This window comes from Furipterus horrens, unplaced genomic scaffold, assembly GCF_987537825.1.
Source record: "Furipterus horrens unplaced genomic scaffold, mFurHor1.1.pri manual_scaffold_3, whole genome shotgun sequence".
NCBI classification, from domain to species: Eukaryota; Metazoa; Chordata; class Mammalia; order Chiroptera; family Furipteridae; genus Furipterus; species Furipterus horrens.
In genome coordinates, this window is record NW_028327173.1 from 105,358,956 (window position 1) to 105,382,319 (window position 23,364).

The 23,364-nt window shown below is 52.6% G+C and overlaps 1 protein-coding gene and 1 pseudogene across 3 annotated transcripts; both read right to left on the reverse strand.

The window, feature by feature from the left end:
- Nucleotides 1-916: 916 nt before the first annotated feature.
- Nucleotides 917-11,656, reverse strand: PRMT2IP (PRMT2 interacting protein). 3 transcript variants are annotated; one of them, XM_090269990.1, is made up of 3 exons: nt 11,500-11,656; nt 3,766-5,999; nt 917-1,315 (listed from the first exon to the last, which is right to left on the reverse strand). In XM_090269990.1, the coding sequence occupies exons 2-3, from the start codon at nt 5,945-5,947 to the stop codon at nt 948-950; spliced, it is 2,550 nt and encodes an 849-aa protein (XP_090126116.1). In that variant the 5' UTR covers nt 5,948-5,999; nt 11,500-11,656; the 3' UTR covers nt 917-947. The 3 variants fall into 3 exon arrangements, with proteins under 3 accessions (XP_090126116.1, XP_090126114.1, XP_090126115.1); XM_090269988.1 differs by having other exon boundaries at nt 3,295-5,999; XM_090269989.1 differs by having other exon boundaries at nt 1,253-1,315; nt 3,242-5,999.
- An 8,147-nt stretch (nt 11,657-19,803) lies between these two features.
- LOC150015645 (peptidyl-prolyl cis-trans isomerase A pseudogene) lies at nt 19,804-20,536 on the reverse strand (annotated as a pseudogene).
- Between the last annotated feature and the right edge of the window lie 2,828 nt (nt 20,537-23,364).

Sequence of the window (23,364 nt, forward strand, 5' to 3'; positions counted from 1 at the left end):
CTGAGCTCAGTTTAGCACTGCAAGGAGGGAACCCACAGCAGGCCTGGCTGATGGGGCTCCAGCTTGGGGAGCTCCAAGGTCCTCAGTCCCTATCTTCAGAGACCTTCAAGGACTGAACTGCCACTCAGCTAGTCCTTTCTAGTCCCTGCAGCTGCTCAGCTTCCAGTAAACACAACTTTCTTGGGATAATGCACTAGGTGACGTTGGTAGTTCAGGGAAGTCACTGGTATCAATTTAGTACAGGCCTGGGACCTCCCAGGGGTTAGAACAGCAGGCCCAGGTTGTATCCCTGCACCCCTGCAGCAGGAGAGGGGAGGGTAAGACTCCCTTGGAGCTACAGGCTGGGGTTTAGAGCTCAACCCCAAACACTGGGGTTGGAACCCCAGGATTTCCTGGGGAATGACTAGAAAGTGGGCTACACCATACCACTCCAAGATAACCAAGTCCTGTGACACCTACTTTCCGGAGGTTGTGTCTGCCTCAGCCTCATATCCCAGGCCCTGGCTGGGACCTGGGCCCCTGTCCTGGGGAAGAAGCAGAGAGCAAACCCTGATGGGCGTGTGCCAGGCATCACCCCCACAACCCTATGAGGTAGGCTGTGTTGTCATTTTACAAATGGGGACTACGGGCTCAAGAGAGGAAGTGACCTGACCAATCACACAACCAGAAACACAGAAGCCAGGATCCCACCCTCAGCTGGTGAAGCTCCAAAGTACACATGCCTTCTCTAAGAATGAAGTAGAAAGTAGTCCTTTCTAATCAAGGCCCTTGAGTTAAAAGCCCAGGGACTCCCAGCCCAGCCTGGTGGGGAGTGGGGAGGAGGGCAAGGGGGGAACCAGAGGAACCCCAAGGGCACAGGCACTGCTCGCCTGGGCAGCTGGCTGGAAGGAGGGGCGGGCAGCGTGATGACCAAACAGCGGCTGTCCGAACAGCACCAGCCACCAGTGCTACAGGGGATGACTCTGGCCGCCCAACAGCCGTGGGCAGGGTGAGGGCAGGGCTGCTCCCAAGGCCTCGTGGCCCCAAGTGGGCAGTGCCAGGCCATTAAGCCAGACGCTTGCCAGCAGTCTTCGGCAGCGGGCCCTCAGTGTAGGGCTGGATGGGCTGGCGTTGGCATCGGGGGCAGGTGAGGTACTGTGGGACCCTCCCCCAGCAGCTGCCTCTGCCTTCTCCAGATCAGGAGTTGTTGGCTTCCTCCCTGGCTTCCTAGCCTTGGAGATGGATGGCTTCTGAGTCAGGGGTAGGCTTCCTGACTCATCTCTGGCCACGGTGGATTCTGAGGAGGGTACAAATCCAGGCTCAGTGTCAAAGTCACCTGAAAAATAAACACACAGTCATGCTACAGACCCCAACACCCTCATATCCTATCTCCTGGCCTCCAAAGTGGTCCTGCTCTGTCCCAGGCCAGGACGGCCCCAGCAGGGTCACAGAAATCATGACCTACTTCCCCTGTACAGGCCTGCTGGCCAAACCATTAAGCTGAGAGGGCATGCTTCTTCCCAGGTAATGCCAGAGCTCTACCTGATAAGGGCACTACTCGGGAGAAGCTGTTTGGTGTGAAGACAAGAGGAAAGGGGTCTCACAGAGAGAAGGCCATGCTTCACAAAGCGCCATCATTTTCTGCCACACTGCCACCAGGGCAGGAGCCCAAGCCCTGTAGGGACTTCCCTGAAAGCAGAGCCCAGAGGGAAGAGGGTGGAGGGAGCATCAGAGGACATGGGAAGGGACTCCTGACTGAAAGCACAGCTACTTGGAAGACAGACTGCCAAGTACTATCTTAAGGACACCATAGAAGGGTGGCACCACAAAGATAGGGGGAAGACCCAAAGCCCAAGAAAGGAGTGGGGACAGGGGTACTAAAGTCTAGCTAGCTGCAGGAATCTGGGCCCCAGTCATTTCCTCACCAGGCCCCCGACTCCTGTAGCCCCAGTCAGAGCAGAAGGGGACTGTAAAGTGCCCTGGGTCCCACTGTCCAGCAGGCAGCCCAGGAAAATGGACCTACCTCTGGGCACCAGATTGCCCAACCGTACAGGGAGAAGGTAGGGCCGGGCAGCCTCTGCACGATGCACGACACCCTCCTCCTTCGGAGTAGAACATTCCTACTAACATTCTTTGTGTCCCATTAGGTCAAACGCCCCAATTTCTTAAGTTCTCAGGGGTCAGCAATGCTCACACATCTGCCAAGCTCCACATCTGCCCCTAATTTCTTCAGTCCCTTCTCTACCCGACCTGGAGCCTGGACCGGGTAAGAGCTCAGGGCAAGGGTGCCAGTTGGGGGAGGGGGCGAGGAATAGTTCTGCAGAGGCACAGCTGGACAGAGGCTAGCAGTGAGAAGGCAAGGGAACAAGAGAAAGACAAAGCAGGCCTTGGTTCCAGATCTCCTGAGGTAGAAGAGGCAGCAACAGATACCACTGGGCACCAACACCAAAGTCCTGGAAGGAGAAGTGAGATGGTGTCCACCACGAGGCAGGGCACAAGTCCCCAAAGGGTGAGGTTGAGCCACCTGAGCTGAGCAGATGGTGCTCTGAAAGGCACAGAGCATGCTGGAGAGCAATGAGCGCAAGTTAGTTGGGAAAAGCAAACAGCAAAACAAGATGCTGACTTTCTGGGACACTTCCATGAATGCAAATACCTGGGGAGGTTGAAAACAGTGCACTCGGAAGGCAATAGTGTTGGGGGCAGGAGAGACCCCTGCTGGGTTTCAGGAATGAGGCATGGGATGAGAGGAGGTGCTGTTTCCTGGAATGGGACATGATCTTAGGGGAAAGCTCAGGAGTGTGGCTGGAGAGGAGTTAAGGGTCAGAGAGACACCAGGTGCAGAAGTCCAGCATGCAATTGGTTATTTGGGGCAGGAGCTCAGAAGTGGGGAGGCTGGGAGACAGAGACATAAGGAAATAACCTCAGATAACAAGCAGGGCCTAGGCAGAGCCCCAGAGTCCAGAGATGCCTGCAGTGAAGACAGAAGGAACAGAAGAGGGAGGGGAAATCCAGGAGGTCTAAGAAAACATTTCCATGTAGACAGTAGTTGGCATGTTCTGAGGCTTACAGAGGAGGCTATAAAGGCTGTCACTGATGCTGGGGGTGAAGAAGGATGGGGGGGGTCCATAGAGCCCGCCGTGGAAGGCCAGCCACCCCCGTGCCCTTCCCCACCCCCTGCCCAGGTTCTAGGGCCTCCCTGCCCTTTCCAGAGGCCCAGGAATCCCTCGGCCCCTGGCTGTGAGCACTCATACAGCGCACACACCTGTCACTCGCTCACACAGCTTTTGGTGGTGACTGGGGCTGCCCCATGCTCACCCAGCTGGCGGCGTACACAGTCATGCCACTGCAGGCCCAGCAGGTCAGGATATATGTCAGGCAGCTGGCGCAGCGCCAGCAACTTCAGCATGCGCGAGGTGCAGCCGCGCAGGGCTCGCTCTCGCAATGCCCGCTCCTCTGACAGTGTGGTGGGCCGCAGCTCCACCCGATGCTCCTGCAGCACGTGGTCCACAGAAGCAGGCGGAAGCCTCGGGAAAAGCCGCTCCTTCACCAGGTGGATGGGCACAAAGATAGCGCCAGCCCGAACCACATGGGGGAAGGGGCACTGCTGCGTGCACACGAAGCGCTGCAGCTGGGACAGAAGCTTGCCCAGAAGCCCCTGCACAGCCTGGCCGTCCTGCCACGCCGCCTGGCCCCAAGGCCCGGCCGTCTCCAGCCATTCACGCAGCTTCTCGGGCGGGGAGTGGGCCACTGAGCCCGAGATGGCATTACACAGGGACTCATGCAGACCTGCAAAGTATTGCTCTGGGGAGTCCACTGTGACAGGGGTAGAAGCTGGAGTTGGAGCCTGGGCCGGAGCAGGTGATGGAGCCAGAGCAGGGGCTGGGGCGGCCACAGATACAGCTGGAGAACTGGGCAGTGCCAGGTCAAAGCAGGCCACAGGCAAGGGCTGGGTGAGAATCTGTAGTCCAATGGGCACAGACGGAGGGGTGGGTGCAGGCTGGTCAGAGGCAGGGACCGAGGTGTGTACAGATGGGACCATGGCTGCAGGCAAGGGTGCCGGCCGGAGGATCTTGAATTTTCTAAACATGAAGGCCACAGAACTGTGGAAGTTGGTCTTTGGGGTGGCCTCTGTGGTCACTGGCACCTCAGGCAGCTCTGAGACTGTGCTCCCCACACTTGGCACAGCCACAGCTACCGGGAGCTTGGAGTGCACTGCAGGACCAGGGGCCTTGATAGGAGAAGCCTCTGCCACAGGTTTCTTCACACTTAAGTCCAGTGCCACCTCCTCCCTAAGTGAGCAATGCACCCTCAAAGGGGCCTCCTGGGCAGATGGAGTCTCCCTGGAGTCTTTGTCACGGCTGTCCTTGGGGGCCGGGGCTGGGGCTGGATCAGACTCAGATGTGGCCTCGAGTGCCTGCACATCTAGATAGTCACGGTAGGGGGCCAGGCTGAAGACATTGTCGATAATGGGCATGGGTGGTGAACCAGAGGGCGGTGTGCCCTGGTTGTCTGGAAGAGGCTGGCGCTCCTGGGCACAGGATGGGAGTGCTGGTGGGGTGCAGGGAACTGGACTATCTCCAATGACAATGGGTGCCCCGGGGTGCTCTTTGAGCTGGTGCTGGAGCTGCTCTTTCCTGCAGCTTGGTAGCCACATGGTCTCCTGAGCTTCCTGCACTGGCTTCTCTGTAGGCCTCACAGGCTCTGGGCACGGCTGACTGGCAGGCATAGGCTGGCATGCTCGCTGGATGGCACTGGGCTGTGGCACAGCCTGAACACTGTTCTGGGAAGGTGGTGTCCTTCTGGGCCCTGGGGATGCTCCATAGAGAGCGAGGTCATCCTGTCCATAAGGAAAGCCCAGCGACTGGGGGACAAAGTCTAGCAGGCACCGTGGAGCTAGAGGTGGCTCCACCTTGAGACCTGGTGAGGGCGTTGGGAGGGGGACAGAAGGGTAGGGGTAAGTATCCAGCCCCACTGGGGGCATACAGGGTGTTTGGACTGTCTGGTGCCTCAGATAGGAGCTGTTCAGCCCACCAGCTGGGTACCCAACTCCCTTGTGGGCTCCCAGAGGCTGCAGCTGGGGCACAGAGTTGTAGTTGCTCTGCTTCTCCGGGTGGTGACAGGCTGGAGGGCAAGATAGGGCCTGCGGAGGTGGGGGGAGTGGGTAGTGGGAGGGCACTGTTTCCTGGTGAGCTGGCCCCAAGGGGTGGGCCAGCTGGGTCCAAGGACTGGGGTGTCCCTCGGACAATGACTGCTTGGGGTCCCCAGAGTAAGGACCTACATACTTGGAGGCCAGGAAGCCTGTGCTGTGGATGGTCTGAAACTTGTCCAGAAATGCCTGGCATGGGGAGAAGTTCCCTGAGGAGTCTCTGCCAGCTCCCCCAACTGGCATTCCACGCAAGAAGGTGCCATCCAGGGAATGACTCTTGCCAGGAGCCAGGGTCAGAGAACAAGGTGGGTCGGCTGCGGGTAACAGGGGCCCAGCCATCAGTGTCCAATCAACATCCAATGACCTCTTAGCTGCCCCTTCCCCCAGGCAGGTTGAGAGTCCATAACACAGAGGGCTGCGATAGACAGGTTTGGGTGCTGCCAGCGGCGGGCCTGGGTAGGAATGAGCTTGGGGACTGAAGGGCAGGAGCTCAACAGGGCCAGAGTCCTGCACCTTGTCAGAGCTTCCTGCTGACGGGCGATACAACAGACAGCTGGTCAACAGGTTGTCTTCCTGAAGTGTTGGTCCTGCTACGCTGGTAGGATACAAGGGTGGGTACGGCGTCCAGGATGCCAACTGCTCAGACCCCGCTTTGGGAGCACCCTCCATAGGGCAGGAAAAATAGGCACCATTGTAGTCGCAGGGGTCCTGGTTAGCAGTGGAGGGGACCAAGCTGTGCCGGGGTCCAGAGTCGGCCTCTAGACGGGGCAGCTTGCCATACATCACAGGCCCCAGGATGCCCTGTGGCCGCTTCTCCGCCATCACCGTGAAAAGGCTTCAAGCCCTCTGGGGCCCCAGCTACTCAACTGCTGACCTGGGACAGAGAGGGAGACAGACACGGGACATGAGAAGAACAGGCTACAGGCAAGCAATACAGGGCTGCTGCTCTCACTGGCTCACTGCTACTTGGCACTTAGAAGATGCTTAATAAAGACACTGAATAAATGAATGAATGCATGAGCCATATAATGCAGAGGTTCCCAACTTTATATTTTAAGCTGCGTAATGCTTTGTTAATAAATTCTTGTGCAGCAGCCCTACACATACTCCTGCACCTCCACTCCACACGACTTCTAAGATCACTTCCTTGGGCTTTCAGACTTTGAGGACACTTTAGCCTGAGGATCACTTTGTTAGCTACTCCCCTCCCCAAAATATAGATAAGAAGACCCAGTCAACCCTAAGTAACTGATGAAAGAGATGATATGAGAGGCAGGTTCTGACCTCCCATGACAAGCTCTTATGCCAAGGTCCATAGCGATCTCAAGATGCCCGCTGCAATCAAGATGTGGAATCGGGCATTGTCTACAAATTCAGAATTCCTGCAACGTATTTTTTTTTTTTAAGATTTTATCTTATCTTATTTTAGAAGGAGAAGAAGGGAGAGAGAAAGAGGGAGAAAAACATCAGCTGCTTGCCTTCTGAAAGCACTTCAACTGGGGACTGAGCCCACAACCCAGGCATGTGCCCTGATGGGAATCGAACTGGCGACCTTTCTGTTTGCGGGACAATACCCAACCAACTGAGCCATACCAGTCAGGGCCCGTGACATTCTTTAGGTCTGTTTTGGAAGAGGGCTGTATATGCAAAGCAGCCACAACACACAGAAGGAGCAGAGACCAACGAAGGAGGCAGACAAGTCTAGTTTGTCAGTTAATGAATTTAATAGGGAAGTCCTGTACAGAAACGCAGTACTGGACAGCAGCAAGACAAAATGAATTCCGGCACCTTCCACCCCCAGACCATGTGCTTACATCTTCTAAGCAGGGAGAATGTGTGGGTGATCAAAGGGATCAGGTGTCAAAGCAAGTTAAGAAATATAGATAACACTTAGGGTGACTCACCCTGGAAAGAGAACTAATGAAAATGTTGGGATTAGCCAAGGATTCTGTACTTATTCCGGAACTAACCTAGGGGAAGGGGAGGGGATTAAGGGTTCTAGTTCAAAACACTGCTGATAACAATGCTCAGACTTGACAGATAGTCATGACTGAGTAAAGCAAACACATAAGGGAAGAAGTGAAGGCTATACTAAATGAAGCAAAGGAAAATTCACACGAAACCAATGGTGAAGGAAAGGAAGCTGGGATTGAAATCAACGATTTGGAACATAGGGCAGAAGTAAACAAGCAGTACAGAATGAAGACACAAGAGTTGAAAACAATGAGGAGAGGCTTAGAAACCTCCGGGACAACTTTAAATGTATCAACATACGAATCATAGGGGTGACAGAAGGGGAAGAGGAAAAGCAAGAAATTGAAAACTTATGTAAAAAAATAATGAAGAAAAACTTCCCTAATTTGGCAAAGGAAATAGACATACAAGTCCAGGAAGCACAGAGAGTCCCAAAGAAGCTAGACCCAAAGAGGGCCACACCAAGACACATCATAATTAAAATGCCAAAGGTTAAAGATAAAGAGAGAATCTTAAAAGCAGCAAGAGAAAAGCAGAGTTACCTACAAAGGAGTTCCCATAAGACTGTCAGCTGATTTCTCAAAAGAAACTTTACAGGCAAGAAAGGACTGGCAAGAAGTATTCAAAGGGATAAAAAGCAAGGACCTACAACCAAGATTACTCTATCCAGCAAAGCTACCATTTAGGATGGAAGGGCAGATGAAGTGCTTCCCAGACAAGGTCAAGCTAAAGGAGTTCATGATCACCAAGCCATTATTATATGAAATATTAAAGGAACTTGTGTAAGAAAAAGAAGATCAAAACTATGACCATTAAAATGACAAGAAACTCACAACTATCAACAACTAAATCTAAAAAACAAACTAAGCAAACAACTAGAACAAGAACATAACCACAGATTTGGAGATCATATGGAGGGTTGTCAGTGGGGAGGGGAAAGGAGAATGGGGAAAAGGTGCAGGGATCAAGAAGCATAATTGGTACGTACAAAATAAATATGGGGACATTAAGAATAGTATAGGAAATGGAGAAGCCAAAGAACTTATGTGCATGACCCATGGACATGAACTAAGGGAGGGGGGCATTGCTGGAGAGAAGGGAGATACTGGGAAGAGAGGGACGAAGGAGAAAAAATTGGGGCAACTGTAATAGCATAATAAATAAAATATACTTAAAAAGGAAAGAAAGAAAGGAAGGAAAGAAGGGAGGGAGGAAGGAAGGAAGAAAGACCCCTGGCTGGTGTGGCTCAGTGGTTTGAGTGCCAACCTGCACACCAAAGGGCTGCTGGTTTGATTCCCGGTCAGAGCACATGACTGAGTTGCAAGCCAGGTCCCCAGTTGGGGGCGCATGAGAGGCAACCACAGATTGATGTTTCTCTCTCTTTCTTCCTCCTTCCTCTAAAACTAAATAAATAAAATCTTTAAAAGAGAAAAAAGATGGAGTCACTTACATTCCACACAAGATCTGACCTGCCAACTTTATTAAAAACTGGCAGAACCAGGCCTGGAACCCAGGTCCCTAGGTCCAGAGCAAAACAGATACTGGGTTTGTTTCTGAAGGGTGGCCCCCCAGGAGAGGTGACCAGGTGAATCACTTTGTACAAGCTGCACCCTCCCACTTTAGCCCTGCCCCCAACAGGACAGCCAAGGCTATCCTGCAGATGGTGCTGTGGCACTAGCAGGAAGGTCCCAAAACTTAGGGGGAGGGGGAACCTGTGTCCATCCCCGTCCTTAAGCTGAAGTTGGCAGATCCCAGGCACATGGTGGAAACAGAACCAGGACAAGCAGGTGGGACGGTGGGAGGATGTGAATGTCCAGCAGGGAGCCTCCAGGGTGCGCATAGTGCTAGTCTGCAACTACCCCCATTATATTGATGTTAAAACTGAGTGCCAGAGAAAGACTAAGGCCCTGAAGCAAAGCTAAGCAAAGACTGGAACCCAGGCCCACAGAGATCAAGCGTGGATTTCCTCAAGGCAGCAGGCACTCAATGACCTATGAGGGGTCGTGAGGTCAGTCCGCTAGGGCCACACTAACCTCCCTCTACCTCCTCCAGCACCCTGTTCCCCGAAACCCTCAGATGGTTTAGAAAAAAATAAATCAGCTCAATCTTGCTATGATTAGGCCATGAACCAGGTGTCACAGGTTTCTATTACCAACAAGCCAAGAATAGCCCCCTCACCCAGCTCTCTCCTCCCTTCTGGCTGGTAGCCAATGACAGCTACAGGTTCAGTGTTAGACTGGCATATTTTGGGGACAGGAAAAGCCAAAGGTAGTATGGGGGCCAGTGCACACTCCCATCCCAAAGAAGCCAGGTGGGACTCTCAGAACGCTGGCTCATCTCCTAGCCAGAAACTGACAGCTCAGGCCAGCCTAGAGAAGGAATGTCCCAGAGAAGATAGGAGGGAGCATCAGGACCACAGTATCAACAGTCGTGCCCTATACTAAACAAGAAAGGGTTGTATGGCCCTTGCCAGGTAGCTCAGCTGGTTAGAGCATTGTCCAGATATGCTAAGGTTGCAGGTTTGATCCTTGATCAGGGCACATACAAGAATCAACCAATAAATGCATAAATAAGTGTAACAACAAATTGTTTGTCCTCTCTTTCTTCCTCTCTCCCTCTCTCTCTCCCACTTCCTCACTCTCTCTAAAAGGATTGTATGGTTGTGAGGTGCTGAGCCCCCCACCCCCCACCCTCAGGAGCTCTGGAGTAAATAAGTGCTGGCTCAGTCTCACCTCCCCCACATGCTCCTTGGAAACTCCTCCATACCTACCCTCAGTCCCAGGAGTTCTTCACTCCTGGGCTCTGCCCACTGTATGCCTTCTCCCTGGAGACTTCCCAAAACACCCCCAGGTGACCCAGCCTAGAGGTGAGGCCACCCCTGGGACCCTCAGGAGCCTTTAGAAGAGAGGAGTCTCCAGAGAGCTATGAAGTATATGGAGGTGACCTTACTTCTTGCTAGTAGGAGATGGAGAGCCCAGCATACACTCCCTCAAGTGAGGCCCCTCTCTACTCAAGTCAGTAGTCAGTAGTAGTCTTCTTTCCTGACACACACATACTGAGTTGGCAAGCAATTGCTTGGAGAAAGATGGAACTCCAGGGAGCAGGGTCTCATCACTATTTGGGCCACCACAGTGTTTGCTGGCTGAGGTTGGAGCTGGGCTGGGAGGACCAAACTCAACCAAAGCCCAGGGCAGGGTCCAGAAGAGCCGACCAGCTCTGTGCCATCCAGGCCCTAAGCAGCCAGGGAGACAAACAAATCCATGGCCCAATTCCCTCTTCCACCTCTAGGGGGGTCTCTGGATGGATGTTGGGAAAGACCAGCAAGAAGAGAGTAATCCTGCCCAGCTGTGGCCAGCGTCTGGCCTCTCTCAAGGACTGAATAAGGCCCCGTCCATGAATTCTCACACTTCCCCCAGCGGAGGTCTGGGACCCTGCTATTCCTAGAACCGAACCTGGGCAGTCCAGGCTACAGTGGAGGGAGCAGGGTCGCGGGATTGGCTTTCACCCACTTTCTTCTACCCGCTCTGCCCATAACTCTGGTGTCTGGGGCCCTCAGCCACCTGGCTTTAGGGCTTCAGGTGTCCCCATGCCCTGCTCAGCGGCACTGGGGCGCACGTGCACCCCAGCAGGCTGATATACAGGCTGCCGCCACGCAGGCAAACCCGTGCCTGTTGCAAGTACGTTAATGGCCCACATCTGCACATACGCCCCTCCAGAACTGCATTCTCCCTTCGCTCGGGCCCCGGCACATGTGTGCACGCACGCAGGCCCGCGCATGGAACCCATCGACCGACACCCAAAGACTGGCGGGAGATCCAGAGCAGGGGGCGGCCGGTCCACAGAATTCGGGCTGCCACCGCCTCGGGGCGATCCCGCCAGCCTGGGCTGAGGCCAGAGAGTGAGTCAAGAGGTAGCGAGGAAATCGCAGGGCCGTCCCGTCCCAGCAGGGCGCGTCCATGGTCCCGTGGCGCCTCAGCGCCCGCCGCCCCCCAGGCCCAGTACCCCTGCTGCCCATCCCCACCCCCCAGCCCCCCACCCCCACAGCTCCGCCCAGACAGTACACGAGAGCCAGGCCCCGCGGGAGGCCCGGGGGCTCGGCCGCACGCTCCTTCTCTCCAGCCCCGCGCCGGGGCCCCGCTGGAGCTCCAGAGCGTTACCGGCCCCCGGAGCCTCGAAGTCCAGGGAGAGTCAGGGCAGCGGCGCAGCCCGGGGCCCGCAGCCCTTCCGCTGGGGGCTGGCAGCAGCCAGCAGCCACACCACCCTCGGCTCAGGCCCGGCGCGCTCCATTCCACCGGACGGCCGGTGGGGGCGCCCTGGGGCAGCGCCGCCCACCCCTTCCCCACGCGCGTACCGCAAACTCGGCCCAAGTTTCCAAGCCGGCCGAGCTGCCGAGCTCCTACCTGCAGGGCGTCAGGCGGCCCGCAGCGGTCGCCCGGAGCCGCGTCCGCATCCTGCAGCGCAGCCGAGGCAGTGGGTCCTTGTCCCGCTGGGTCCTGCGCGGGAACGCGCGGTGAGCTCTGAGCCTGGAACTAACCACCTCGCGGCTGTTCGCGCCGCCGCCGGGCGCCGTCTGCGGTCCTGAGAGGGGAGGGCTGGGGGCGGGGCGGGGGCGGGGGCGGGAGCGGGGGCGGGGCGGCCAGCGCGGTTGGGTCAGAGCCCGGCAGCGCTTCTAGGAGCCTGCGCTCCCCTGGCCCCAGGTTACGGAGGGCATGCGTGGGCCAACTCTCCGAGGCCCTGGCTGCAAGCGCTGTGCACTGTTTGTACCCACCGCACTCCGTGAACCAGAGCCGGTCGCGCCCCTCACACGACCTCATTCAGCCAGTCCATTAGATTATTCATTCATTGTCAGTTTCTAGCTACGGGCCCTAGTGCGTGCCACTTGATCTTGCTGAGCTTCAGCTTCCTTATTTTAGTAAAACTGAAGTTATGTCCTAGAGGTTGTGTTGTAAGGCTTAGAAGAGGTTATATTAAAATATCAGGCACACAGTAGGTCCTCTGGCTCCCTTGGCCAGTTCTAGTGGCATGGGGGCTGGAGAAGGGCTCCTTAGTGCTGCCAATGAGGACAAATTCCAGACAGATGTATCTCAACTCTTGTTAGAGCACCACACCTGTTTGAGGAAGGGGTAATTTTCCCATCCCTGTAGTGAATCAGGATTAAGGGTACTGGGGGAGTTGCAAAGTGATCTGAACTTTTCTGGCAAATCTCTCTCAATAAGACAGACTTGAGTATGTGTAGCCTGGGAGATGAGATGGGGTGAGCATCCCAGCCAAGAATGGTATGTTGCCAAGAGAGGCTGGAGGGGTGGAAGGGCTGTCCCCACTTGCCCCAACTCTCTGGACCACCTGATTTGGGATGAGAAGCCCCTGGTGAGGCTACTTTCTCTGAAGAAACCTGGCATGTTCCTGGGCTGCCCAAGAACTGGGGACAGGTGTGTACAATGGAGGAGGGGGATACAGGTGGACATGCCAAAGGTCAGAACAAGTTCATGGGGCAAAACCACCCAGGCCACCTGCTCACATCCCAAAGGTCAGGGCTGCCTGAGTCAGAAGGCAGTGCAGGCCTAAGGCCCCAGGTTCCAAGAGTCAGGAAACTGATGGAGCAGCTGGAACTGAGGAGGAGGGGCTAGACACTACAGGTAGGAATAGGAAGAGGAAGTGAAGGTCAACTGGGAGAAGAGAGGGTATCATATCACTTAGTTGAGAGCTAGAGGGTCGTTAGAAATAGTCTTGGAGAGATCTGGGTAGCAGCAGAGATTCAGAGATGGTTGGAGCTTTCCCAAGATCACACAACAGGGTGGGGATCTTCGTACTCCCACACCTTAGCAACAGGGAAGCTCATCTGTGTGCTGACAACCAGTGGTCATAGCCAAGGCTCAGGTCACAGGCTGTTTGTTCTTCCCTACTCTTGCCCTCCCTTCCCCTTCCTCCAGCACACCACTCCTTGCCCCACCTTTGCCCTGCTATTTAGGGGGTGAGAGTGTAACAGAGTGGGGGAGGGGTCCCTAAAGTCCCCACAGCCCAAGGTTTTGGGGATGGGGATAGGAGATAATACAGCTTTTAATGTATTTTGCATGTCTATGTCAAGCTGATAGCTAGATAACAGCTGTGCTACAGCCCAGGGCAAAAGGGTGGATGATAGACTTAAGAGATACTTTTCATAACAAAGACATACAGTGCTCTGGGTCAGCATTGAAAATTAGGGAGAGCCTTGAGAATGGAGAGAGAAGCCACATGGTCTGAAAGGGAGTAGACTGGAGTCATCTAGGAGGTCTGGTGTGTAAGGGAGAAGCTATGTGGTTTGGAGAGAGTCCGTCATGAGGTCTGGAGTAAGAAAGAGGAGACCCACTGGGAAACCTGCCTGGAGAACACGGCAGCATGGCTGATCAGGCTGGAATTGTGGGGACCTGCCTAACCAAGCATGGATTTGTTGGAGATGCCTGAAATGCTGAACTATGATCGGGAATACTGAGCTGCAGACTTCTGCTTTTCTGAAAGATGTTATCTCTGACTGGCATATTCTGAAACTGGCCTGGTTTGGCAGTACTAAGTGTTTGTGGGTATTGTAAAGGAAGTGGGACATAACGGTAGAAACACGCCATTATTCTGAATCTGTAAAACTTTTAAATAAGCCCCCTTTCCTTTTCCACCAAACTTTTGTATTGGGAGTCACACTTCTTGGAGGGCAATCGGACCCCACAGATGTTCCAGAACAGCATAGGCTGAGGTTCTGTAACAGCAAGAGGGTGGTGTTCTCAACTCGTAGGGTCTAGGACTCTCAGGTTGTGTGCTCAGGTAGCCTGGTGTCCTCTCTAATCTCTGTGAGCATGAGTGAGACCCACCCCACTGAGTCCTGTCTTAATTCAAGACACTCATGAAGGCAGCAGCTCACTTCATCAGTGTCTTGTCCATTCCTTTCAGCATCACTTAAACATGTTGAAATATAAAAGAAAGGACACAGGGTGGGGGACTCGGCAGCCACTTTGTAACACCGAGCCTCAACTTCCTAATTTGCAAAATGAAAACCATGAGATCTGCCTCTTAGACTGAGGTGAGTGTCAAACAAAATCAGTGTGGGCAACAACTTTGTAGAGTGTCAGCTGACTGCCAGTTTCTGAAGGTCCTGACCTTGCCCTTTTCTTCTCTACCCCAAGGGTCATGTGCAGAACCTATGGAGAGAGGTGACTTTCAAGGCTTCGTTTGATGACGGGAGGTAATCCTGGGAGCCCCCATGTGTTTATTAGGCTGTGATATTAGAGAGGAGAAATGGTATTGGGGTTGGAATGAACAATCTGTTCTTATGCAGGCTTCCTGGGCAGAGTTAACAAAGAAAAGCAGCTTAGTCGGAAAAGGAGGTTTCACACTCACACACACCACACTTGGTATCACAGGCTCCACAGGCACACATTCCTCCTCCACCCCAACCCAGACACAGATTACTGCTCCTGGCTTCTTGGGAAGGCAGTGTTAAAGGTCAGCTCCCCAAACCTCAGCTTCTTAATGTGACCACACCTGCTACTTCCAAACATCTTTCCTTCCTTGGAGGAGCTCCTTCTCACCCCCCGGAGAAGGGAGTTGTGTTGCCGGCAGGTACCTTATAGGCAGAGAAACAGAGAGGTATGGCACCTTTCCCCAAGACACACTGCAATGCTGTCCCCAATCCTTTCAGACCCAGCTAAAGGCATTGCCTCCTCCATGAAGGCACCTGGACTGCTTTTATAGCCTCTCTGCCCTTTCTACTTCCTCCCAACAGAAGAATATCTCTGTTGGTGGGTAGGCAAGGCAAGGAGCTCCTACTTGGGCCATGGCCTTGTGCCAGTCACTTGATAAACGTTATGTCAATTAATTTTTACAACCATATGAGGCAGAAGTTTGAAAACATATAACCTTAGGTTTGACCTACTGAGCTGTGTGACCCTAGGGAAGCCCCTTGACCTCTCAGTTTGCTGCTTGGTCAAATGGGCATGATTAGAACATGTCCCAGGGCTTGTGTGAATTCATAGCTTTCTTTATAGTAAGCCTTCAACTGGTGGTAGCTCTAGAGGAGGAGGGGTGAAGCATCTGGCCCACATAACCAAGAAATGGAGGAGCTTGGGTTCCACCCCAAATTCTTCTAAGAGAAGGCTCAGGCACAGCTGGCTGTCAGGAGTCCTCTGCTATGCAAGCACACAGAGCCTGAGGCTGAGCTGTAGCAGTGGCCGGCAGTGTGAGCTCAAAGCATGTGGACTGGATAGGCCCTGGGGGTGGGGCAGGGTCATGGGATCTGATTGGAGTGAGGTGAGCTACTTCCAGAGATGTGCCAGCAAATCAGAGCTTCCTTCTGGAGAGGAGGCTGGCACAGAGTAACCTGTTGCCTTGCTATGGTGAGCCAAGAGTGGGGGCCCCACCTCAACTCCAGAGGAAATCAGTCACTCAGAGAGGGATCCCAAAGGCAGAGAAAGGGGATGGGGCTCCCTGGAGGATGGTGCCTGCAGCCTATTGGCTACAAAAAAGAAAATGGGGGGTGGGTGGGGGAGGAAAGCTCATATGCAATAATTTGGTGACCTGACTATAAGGAAGAGGGGAGTTCTCTAATTAACAGTCAGTGTGGGTTGACTGTCCTTCCCATCTTTCCTCCCATCAAATATTAAGGACCCCCAGGCTTTGTGTTGGCAGCGAGTGGGCCTCAGCTGCTGTTTCCCAGTGTGGTCAGAGAGGCGGATGGACTCCAGCGTGATATGTGCCTGTGTGGGAATGGGGCTGCTGCAGAAGCCTGAGGAATAGGGGCTGGACCTTGAGTCAGGAGAGGATCTCCATTCTGGCTGTGCCAACAGCCCAGCCACTGAAGGGTATGGCTTGGTACTGGAAGCAGTGGGAAACATTCCCTCCCTATCTCCAGAGAGGTCTCTCCAATGCCCAAATGTGACCCTGTCACCCCACTTCCCAGCTTGGAGCCTCCCATGGCTCCTCAGTGCCCCATTCTGGCTTCTGCTTGCCTCCCTATTGCCACTGCAGTCCTCAGAGCCAGTCGAAGCTGGGTCATACCTCCATGCTTTGGAATATGCTTGTCCAGCTCTTTTTTTGCTAACTTCTGTTGGCCTTGAAGATTCAGCTTAGGCCTCTTCCTCCAGAAAGCCTTCCAGAGCTCCAGACTGCATTTAGTCATCTCTTCTGAGGCCTCAGCATCCCAAACTCATCTCTGTGCTAAAATTACCTGATTACAAGCCCGGCTCCCTACTACACTGTGGGTAGACCTCCTCCAGGGCAGGGTCTGGGTCTGCCTGAGCACTGGGACTCCAGTGTCCAGCCCAAGGCTGAGTCAGACCATGGTTATGAAGTGCAGGGTTCATGGCCAAGGAGGACTCTGTGCATATGAAAGTAAGGAAAGGCAGAAAACCCTCCCCAGGCCCAGTGATAAGGACCTGAAAGGAGCCTCTGCTCCCTAAACCTCCCCAACAGCCCCTACACTCACCCTTTCAGCCTCTCAGGACCCACAGCACGAAAACTCAGACCAGCGACAGCTTGGTGCCAGTCCCCACTTCAACATGGGAAAACTGAGGCCTAGACAGGAGCAGTCATATGCCCAGGGTCTGAGCACCCAGGTCTCCTAAAGGCCTGCCCAGCCTGTAGACCAACTTCTTTCTCGTTCTGACATTGCCTCTCGCTCCCCATCTCCCCGCCTCATCCAACCTAGGATGGAAAAATACCTGGCTGAATGCTATCTACCTGCACGCCTCACGCTGCCTGCAAACCTGTCCTTGGTGGTCCCCAGCCTGGAAATGGGGTTGTGAGAAGAGGAGGAGCCCCTGTGAAAAGGGGAGAGGCTGATGCATTTCCCCCTCAGTGTTGCAGCAGGCTGCTCCCCCAACCCCAAGCCTGGACCAATGTCAGCCTTCCTCATCCTCTCTTTTCATTTCCCCATCCAGGGCCTCTCTCTGGGACATCCCCACCCCCACCTCCCCCTAGCATCTGAGCCCTGGGCCAGCAGCACAGCTATTCTCAGGATGGTGGTTTGGGCCCGGACAGCCTGTACCCACAATCCTGACTCCTGCCCAGGGTCTGCCTTGCTCCAGGTGGTTTTGGCCTGAGACCTCCGTTAGGAATTATCTTTCCCCACTTCCCCAGTTCAAATGTCTGGGGGCTGCAAATCCAGCTCCTCCTGGCCCAGTCCAGGCCTCCTCCCCCAATTCTGGGGCACCCTCTCTTCCTCCCATGGGTAGATGAGGTAGATTATCCATTGAAGCCTTCCTAAGATTGGTTGGATAGTGGGGTTCAGGCCAGGTAGTTGCTGCTGCCCCCTCGATAGCAGCCCACTGGGCTTTCTAACACTTAGGACTGATTACGAAGCAACAGCACCAGAGGACTCAGTTCTGGCTTGGGCTGGCATGGCAGCTGCTGATGAGGGGGAGGCATGCAGCCAGGCAGCTGAGGCCAGGGTCAGGGTGGAGAGGCCTCATGTTCCCAGGAGTAGGGGTGCTGCCTCAGATCCTTATTGTCATTATCTCAGCTTAGACACAGGAAAGGAGTCTCAAGGGTCCTCCCACAAACACCCACACTCAGAGCCCTCAGGCTTCTAGGAGGCTGATTGGGAGCAGAGAGGGACACTTTTTCCTCTTTAGGGTTAGGTTGTGGCTCTGATGCCTTACTGACCCTGTGGCTTGAGGTACAGACCAGGAAGAGTCAGGTTTCCAGTGCGTAGAGCTTAGGCTTTGGGTCTAAATCCTGCTTTGCTTCTCTATGGTTGCATGACCCTGGACATGCTTATCACCTGTCTAAGCCTGGGTTGACTCATCTATAGAATTCGAGCCCTGTCCTGTAAGGCAGTGCACAGTATAGAAAGTGCTTGGTAAATAGAAAAACTAATTCAAAAAAAGAAAGAAAAATAAAACAATTTAAAAGTTAAAAAAAGAAAAAAAGCCCTGGCTAGGTAGTTCAGTTGGTTAGAGTATCCTCCCCATAAGTCAAGGCTGCAGGTTGGATATCTGGTCAGGGCACATAGAAAAATCAACTAATGGCCCTGGCTGATGTGGCTCAGTGGATTGGCTGCTGGCCTGTGAACTGAAAGGTCACTGGTTCAGTTCCTGGTCAGGGCACTTGCCTAGGTTTCTTGCTGGGTCTTCAGTTGGGGGTGTGCAAGAGGCAACTGATCGACGACTCTCACACTGATTTTTCTCTCCTGTATTTCCCTTCCTTCCCCTCTCTAAAAATAAATAAAATCTTTAAAAAGTTTTTCTTAGTTTTAGTTCTGGCCGAGATGGAGGCATAGGTAGACACACTGCATTTTCCTCACAACTAAGGAGGAATTTACAACCACTTCAAAACTAAAATAACCTGGAAGATCCAGAAAATTGAACTACATCTAAGTTCAACAAACAGAAATAAAGAAGAACTATTCAGCCAAACAGGTAGGAAGGACAAAGCCAGGACAGAGAGAATGAGGTGCAGCACTGCTGCACCAGCTGTGAGGGCGGCACTTGGCTGTGGTAGCTGGTGGTAGTGGCAGCGGCAGAAGCAGCAGTGGCACAGGGACTGTAGACACGGTGAAAAGCACGATCATACATTTTAAAACTGGGAAGCAATCCCAGCCCCAGACCAGACCATGCAGCTCACTGTTCCAGCGCCAGGGAAAACAGAGGCACATTGCTTCTGATTGTGAAAACCAGTATAGGATTGGGGCAGAGGAAGAAATTGCTGGTCTTTCAACAGAGACAGCTTCTTTAGTATGGGAAGGGGTAGAAGTGCCTGGAAAAGGGGCAAGTGCTGAGAAAGCAGCATTGTTTCCTCTCAGACCCCTCCCCCACATACAGCACCACAACATGGTGAAACGGGTTGCCCGTGCTGACGAGTACCTAAGGCTCTGCCCCTTACAACGTAACAGGTGCGACGACAGCTCTACCTAAGACACAGAGGCAAACATGAAAAGCTGTCAAGATGAGGAGACAGGGAAGTATGGCCCAAAAGCAGGGACAGATCAAAATTCCTGTGGGAGAACTGAGCAATGAGGAGATGCAGAGCTCAAAACACTGGTGATAATGATGCTCACAGACTTGACAGAAAAGATTTAGCATGCCAGGGAAGAAATGAAGGCTATACTAAGTGAAATGAAGGAAAATCCACATGAAACTAGTGGTGAAGGAAAGGAGACCAGGATTCATATTGGAACATAGAGAAGAAATAAACAGTCAACCAGTACAGAATAAGGAGACAAGAATTGAAAAAAATGAGGAGAGGCTTAGAAACCTCTGGGGCAATTCCAATGTGCCAGCATCCAAATCATAGGAGTGCCAGAAGGAGAAGAGGAAGAGCAAGAAGTTGAAAAGTTATGTGAAAAAATAAGTAAAATGTCCCTAATTTGACAAAGGAAATAGACATATAAGTCCAGGAAGCACAGAGAGTCCCAAACAAGCTAGGCCCAAAGAGGACCACATCATAATTAAAATGCCAAAGGCTAAAGATAAAGAGAGAATTTTAAAATCAGCAAGAGAAAAGAAGAAAGTTACCTACTACCAGCTGATTTCTCAAAAGAAACTGCAGGCAAGAAGGGACCAGCAGGAATTATTCAAAGTGATGAAAAGCACAGACCTACAATCAAGACTACTCTATCCAGCAAAGCTATCATTTAGAATGGAAGGGCAGATAAAATGCTTCCCAGACAAGGTAAAGCTAAAGGAGTTCATCATCACCAAGCCTTTATTATATGAAATGTTTTGTTGTTGTTGTTGTTGTTGTTTAGTTTTTATTTCATAATCATAAACTTAACTCTGCAATCCAGCTAGACTTGGAAGGGGTAAGGAAAATATGGAACCCAATGAACTGCGGCGAGAGCACGAAGATTACAGAACATTTCCAAGCAGAGAGGGGTGAAGGGGTGCTCTCCTGAGCTACAGAAAGAATGGTCTGGTGGTTAAGATAAAACCCACGCCAAATGTATTAGAGTTGTCCACAGTCAGTAATGGTGATCTTCTTGCTGGTCTTGCCATTCCTGGACCCATAGCGCTCCATGGCTGTCACAACACCCATGCCGTCTTTCACCTGGCCGAAGACCACATGCGTGACATCCAGCCACTCGGTCTTGGCCGTGCAGATGAAGAACTGGGAACCGTTTGTGTTGGGGCCAGCATTCACCATGGACAAGATGCCAGGACCTGTGTGCTTCAGGATGAAATTCTCATCATCGAATTTCTCCCTGTAGATGGCCTTGCCGCCTGTGCCATTGTGGCGTGTGAAGTCCCCACCCTGGCACATAAATCCCGGAATAATTCTGTGACAGCAGGAACCTTTATAACCAAATCCTTTCTCCCTGGTGCTCAGAACACGAAAGTTTTCTGCCATCTTTGGGACTTCATCTGCAAACAGCTCGAAGGAGACACGGCCCAAGGGCTCGCCGTCAGCAGCGATGTCGAAGAACACGGTGGGGTTGGCCATGGCTGGGCGCGGGAATATCCGGGGTGGCGGCGGCGGCGGCGGCGGCGGCGGCGTCTGCAAGGCCTGAAATGTCAAAGGGACTTATTTAATAAAAAGATCAAAACTATGAACATTAAAATGACAACAAACTCACAACTATCAACAACAGAATCTAAAAAATAAAAACAAAAACAAACTGAGCAGACAACCAGAGTGGGAACAGAATCATAGGTATGGGGAGCATATGGGGGGGTGTCAGCTGGGAGGGGGAAGGGAAGGAGGGAAATGGTGCCGGGACTAAGAAGCATAGTAGGAGGGTGCAGAATAGAAAGGGGGATGTTAAGAATAGTACAGGAAAGGGTAAAATCGAACTGATATGCCTGACCAATGGACATGGACTAAAGGGGGTGGGACTGCTGGAGGGAGGGGCAGTGCTGGGTGGAGGGGAGCAAAGGGAAAAGAAATTGGGACAACTATAACAGTATAATCAATAAAACATACAAAAAATATTTTTTAAATTAAAAATGTATCAGCCAATGAATGCATAAATAAATGCAAAACAAATCTCTCTCTCTCTCATCAATAAAATTTAGGGGGGAAAAGTGCTTGGTGCAGCCCCTGGCACAGCCTCCTCTCCATACCTGTCATTTACTTCCTCTAAGCCCTGCTATGTACTCAGCCTCAAGCTTCCCACATTGCAAGGGGTCATGATTGCAAACTTTGCAGTGCTGACAGCCCACACATGGGTCACCCAGTATTGCCAGGTAACCTAGAAACATGCCATCTTCACGTCCAGAAATAGCCTTGTGACCCAGCCCTGCTGGCTTGATGGTTTTTTAATATAACATTCATATAGCCTTTACCAGGCACTGTTTTCAATACTTTACAAATATTAATGTGTTTAATTTATTCAATCCATTTAGTGGATCAAATGAGGGAAGGCTGTGGTGGACCCAGGGAGCTATGGTGGCACTGGGGCCCAGGCACACTTCCCACCCATGCTGGGTGGCTTAGGCTTTGCTGCTGGGTTGGATATCAGTCCTGCCTCCTGCCACAAAGCCAGCCTGGGCTGGCGTAGCAATGGGCAGATCAGAGTTTCTGGAAGAGCAGTGATAGCTAATTAAAACTTCCCTCTTGGGACCAGGATTGCCTCAGTTAGTTCCCTTGGGGAGAGCCCTAATTGGACCCCTGGGCCCTAGTAGTGATGCAAGCTCACTAGGCAGAGGATAATAGGCCAGGAGGGAGGGATAAAGGGGGAAGGAAACAGGTTGGCAAAAAAATAATGATAACTCTCCTCCCATTGTGAGAGTAGTGACTTGGGAGTCCCCAGACTGTCACTTAATTGCTGTGTAGCTTGGGATTAGTTGCTTGGCTTCTCTGAGTCTCCATTTCCTCGTTGAAGAGTAGATATAATAAAAAGTCCAGCCCTGGAGGGTTGCTGTGAAAAGTACCTAGCACACTGCCTGACTCAGAGCTAGGGACTCATAAAATTAGGGCAATTATTGTTATTAAACCAGGGTTACTACCAAAGGTTTTACATACCGTAAGTTCATCTAATTCTGAGAGCATCCTGGGAAGGAGGAGAGTGGGGACAAGCATTCAATCAAGGGAGGTATTTAACCTCCCAGCTTTCTCTCCTAATGCCCTGGGTCTGAGTCCTGGGCCCCGTGAGCAGTGTGGAGGAGCAGGAACAGGGGATGTGGGTGCTTTAGGAGGTCAGGCAGAAGGTCACAGAGCAATATGGAATGCAGATGGAACCAAAGCCTGCGGAGTGGAGAGGACCTAACTAGTCAGAAAGGAGCAGAGTTGCTTAGCAGGGGTGGCAGCCTAAATAAAAAACCTAGAGACCAGAGAGAGTGCAGAGTGTTCAGAAGCCACAGGCAGCCAATAGGGCTAGAGCTGGGGTGGGCCAATGTGAGTAACAACCACACTCTACCTTGCTGAGGCCTGCGGTCTGACTCTAGGTGACCTAAGTCCCCCTAGCTCCAGAGTGGGCTGTGAAGAGGGGACTGTGGGGGAGGGAAAGGGGTGCTATCTGTTTCCTTTCTGGTTGCAGCAAAGTGGAACTCACTGACTCTCCGACTCTCCTCCTGGACATCAGTCTCATCCTCCATGTGTGAGGCCTCTATCATCACAGAGCACAAGTCCATCTCTCTGGGCTCTCCAGCACCTTTGGGAGGTCACACAGGCCTGTTCTCAGAAGGACAGGGTCCAGGCCAAGGTCCTGCCTAGGGCTGGGGCTGGCATGGAGTGAGCCCCAGACCCCTTCAAAATGCCCCAGCTTGGTGACATTACCTCTGTTCTCACAGGTTGCCTCCAACGGCATCCAACCCATATTTGCCTGGGCCACAGCGGGCCTGGAGGCCCCAGGACATAGCCGTGGGCCTTTCTCCTCCTTGGTACGCCCCCAGAGCAGAGCACTCTGCTGGCCAACCACTCAGTGAACCCTTCCAACAAGTGTTGTCTCAGAACACAAGTCCTTTCAGGCTAGTGCCAGGGCCAAGATGTGGAGGAGATCAGGATGCTTTTTTTTAAGTTAAAAATTCTTCCTTTATTACACAAAGCCAATACAACTACTTCTAAGTTCAACAGGATGTACATCTCTATATTCAAAGTGTGTATGCCTGGGATGTTAAAGGCAATCACTTCCAGGTGTCATCAGGTAGCAGCTCTCTGTTGGTGTCATCATTTGTCATACATGCTTCCCATTTCACTTAAGAGTTGACAAACTGCATTAGGAGATTAAGCTTTTCCAGGCTGCAGAGTAAACATATACCTGATGTTCTTCCACACCTTATTGTGCCAGAAGCAACTAAGTTCTGAAGAAGATGCAGTTAAAGCCATCACAAGTGTCCTAGCTTATCAATATACTGTTTTATAATTTT

Excerpts from the sequence above, each read along its gene's own strand:
- PRMT2IP (XM_090269988.1), bottom strand. The coding sequence starts at position 5,947 with ATGGCGGAGAAGCGGCCACAGGGCATCCTGGGGCCTGTGATGTATGGC. Across the intron at positions 1,316-3,294 it reads CTGTGTACGCCGCCAGCTGG|GTGACTTTGACACTGAGCCT; the intron begins GTGAGCATGGGG and ends TTTATTTTTCAG.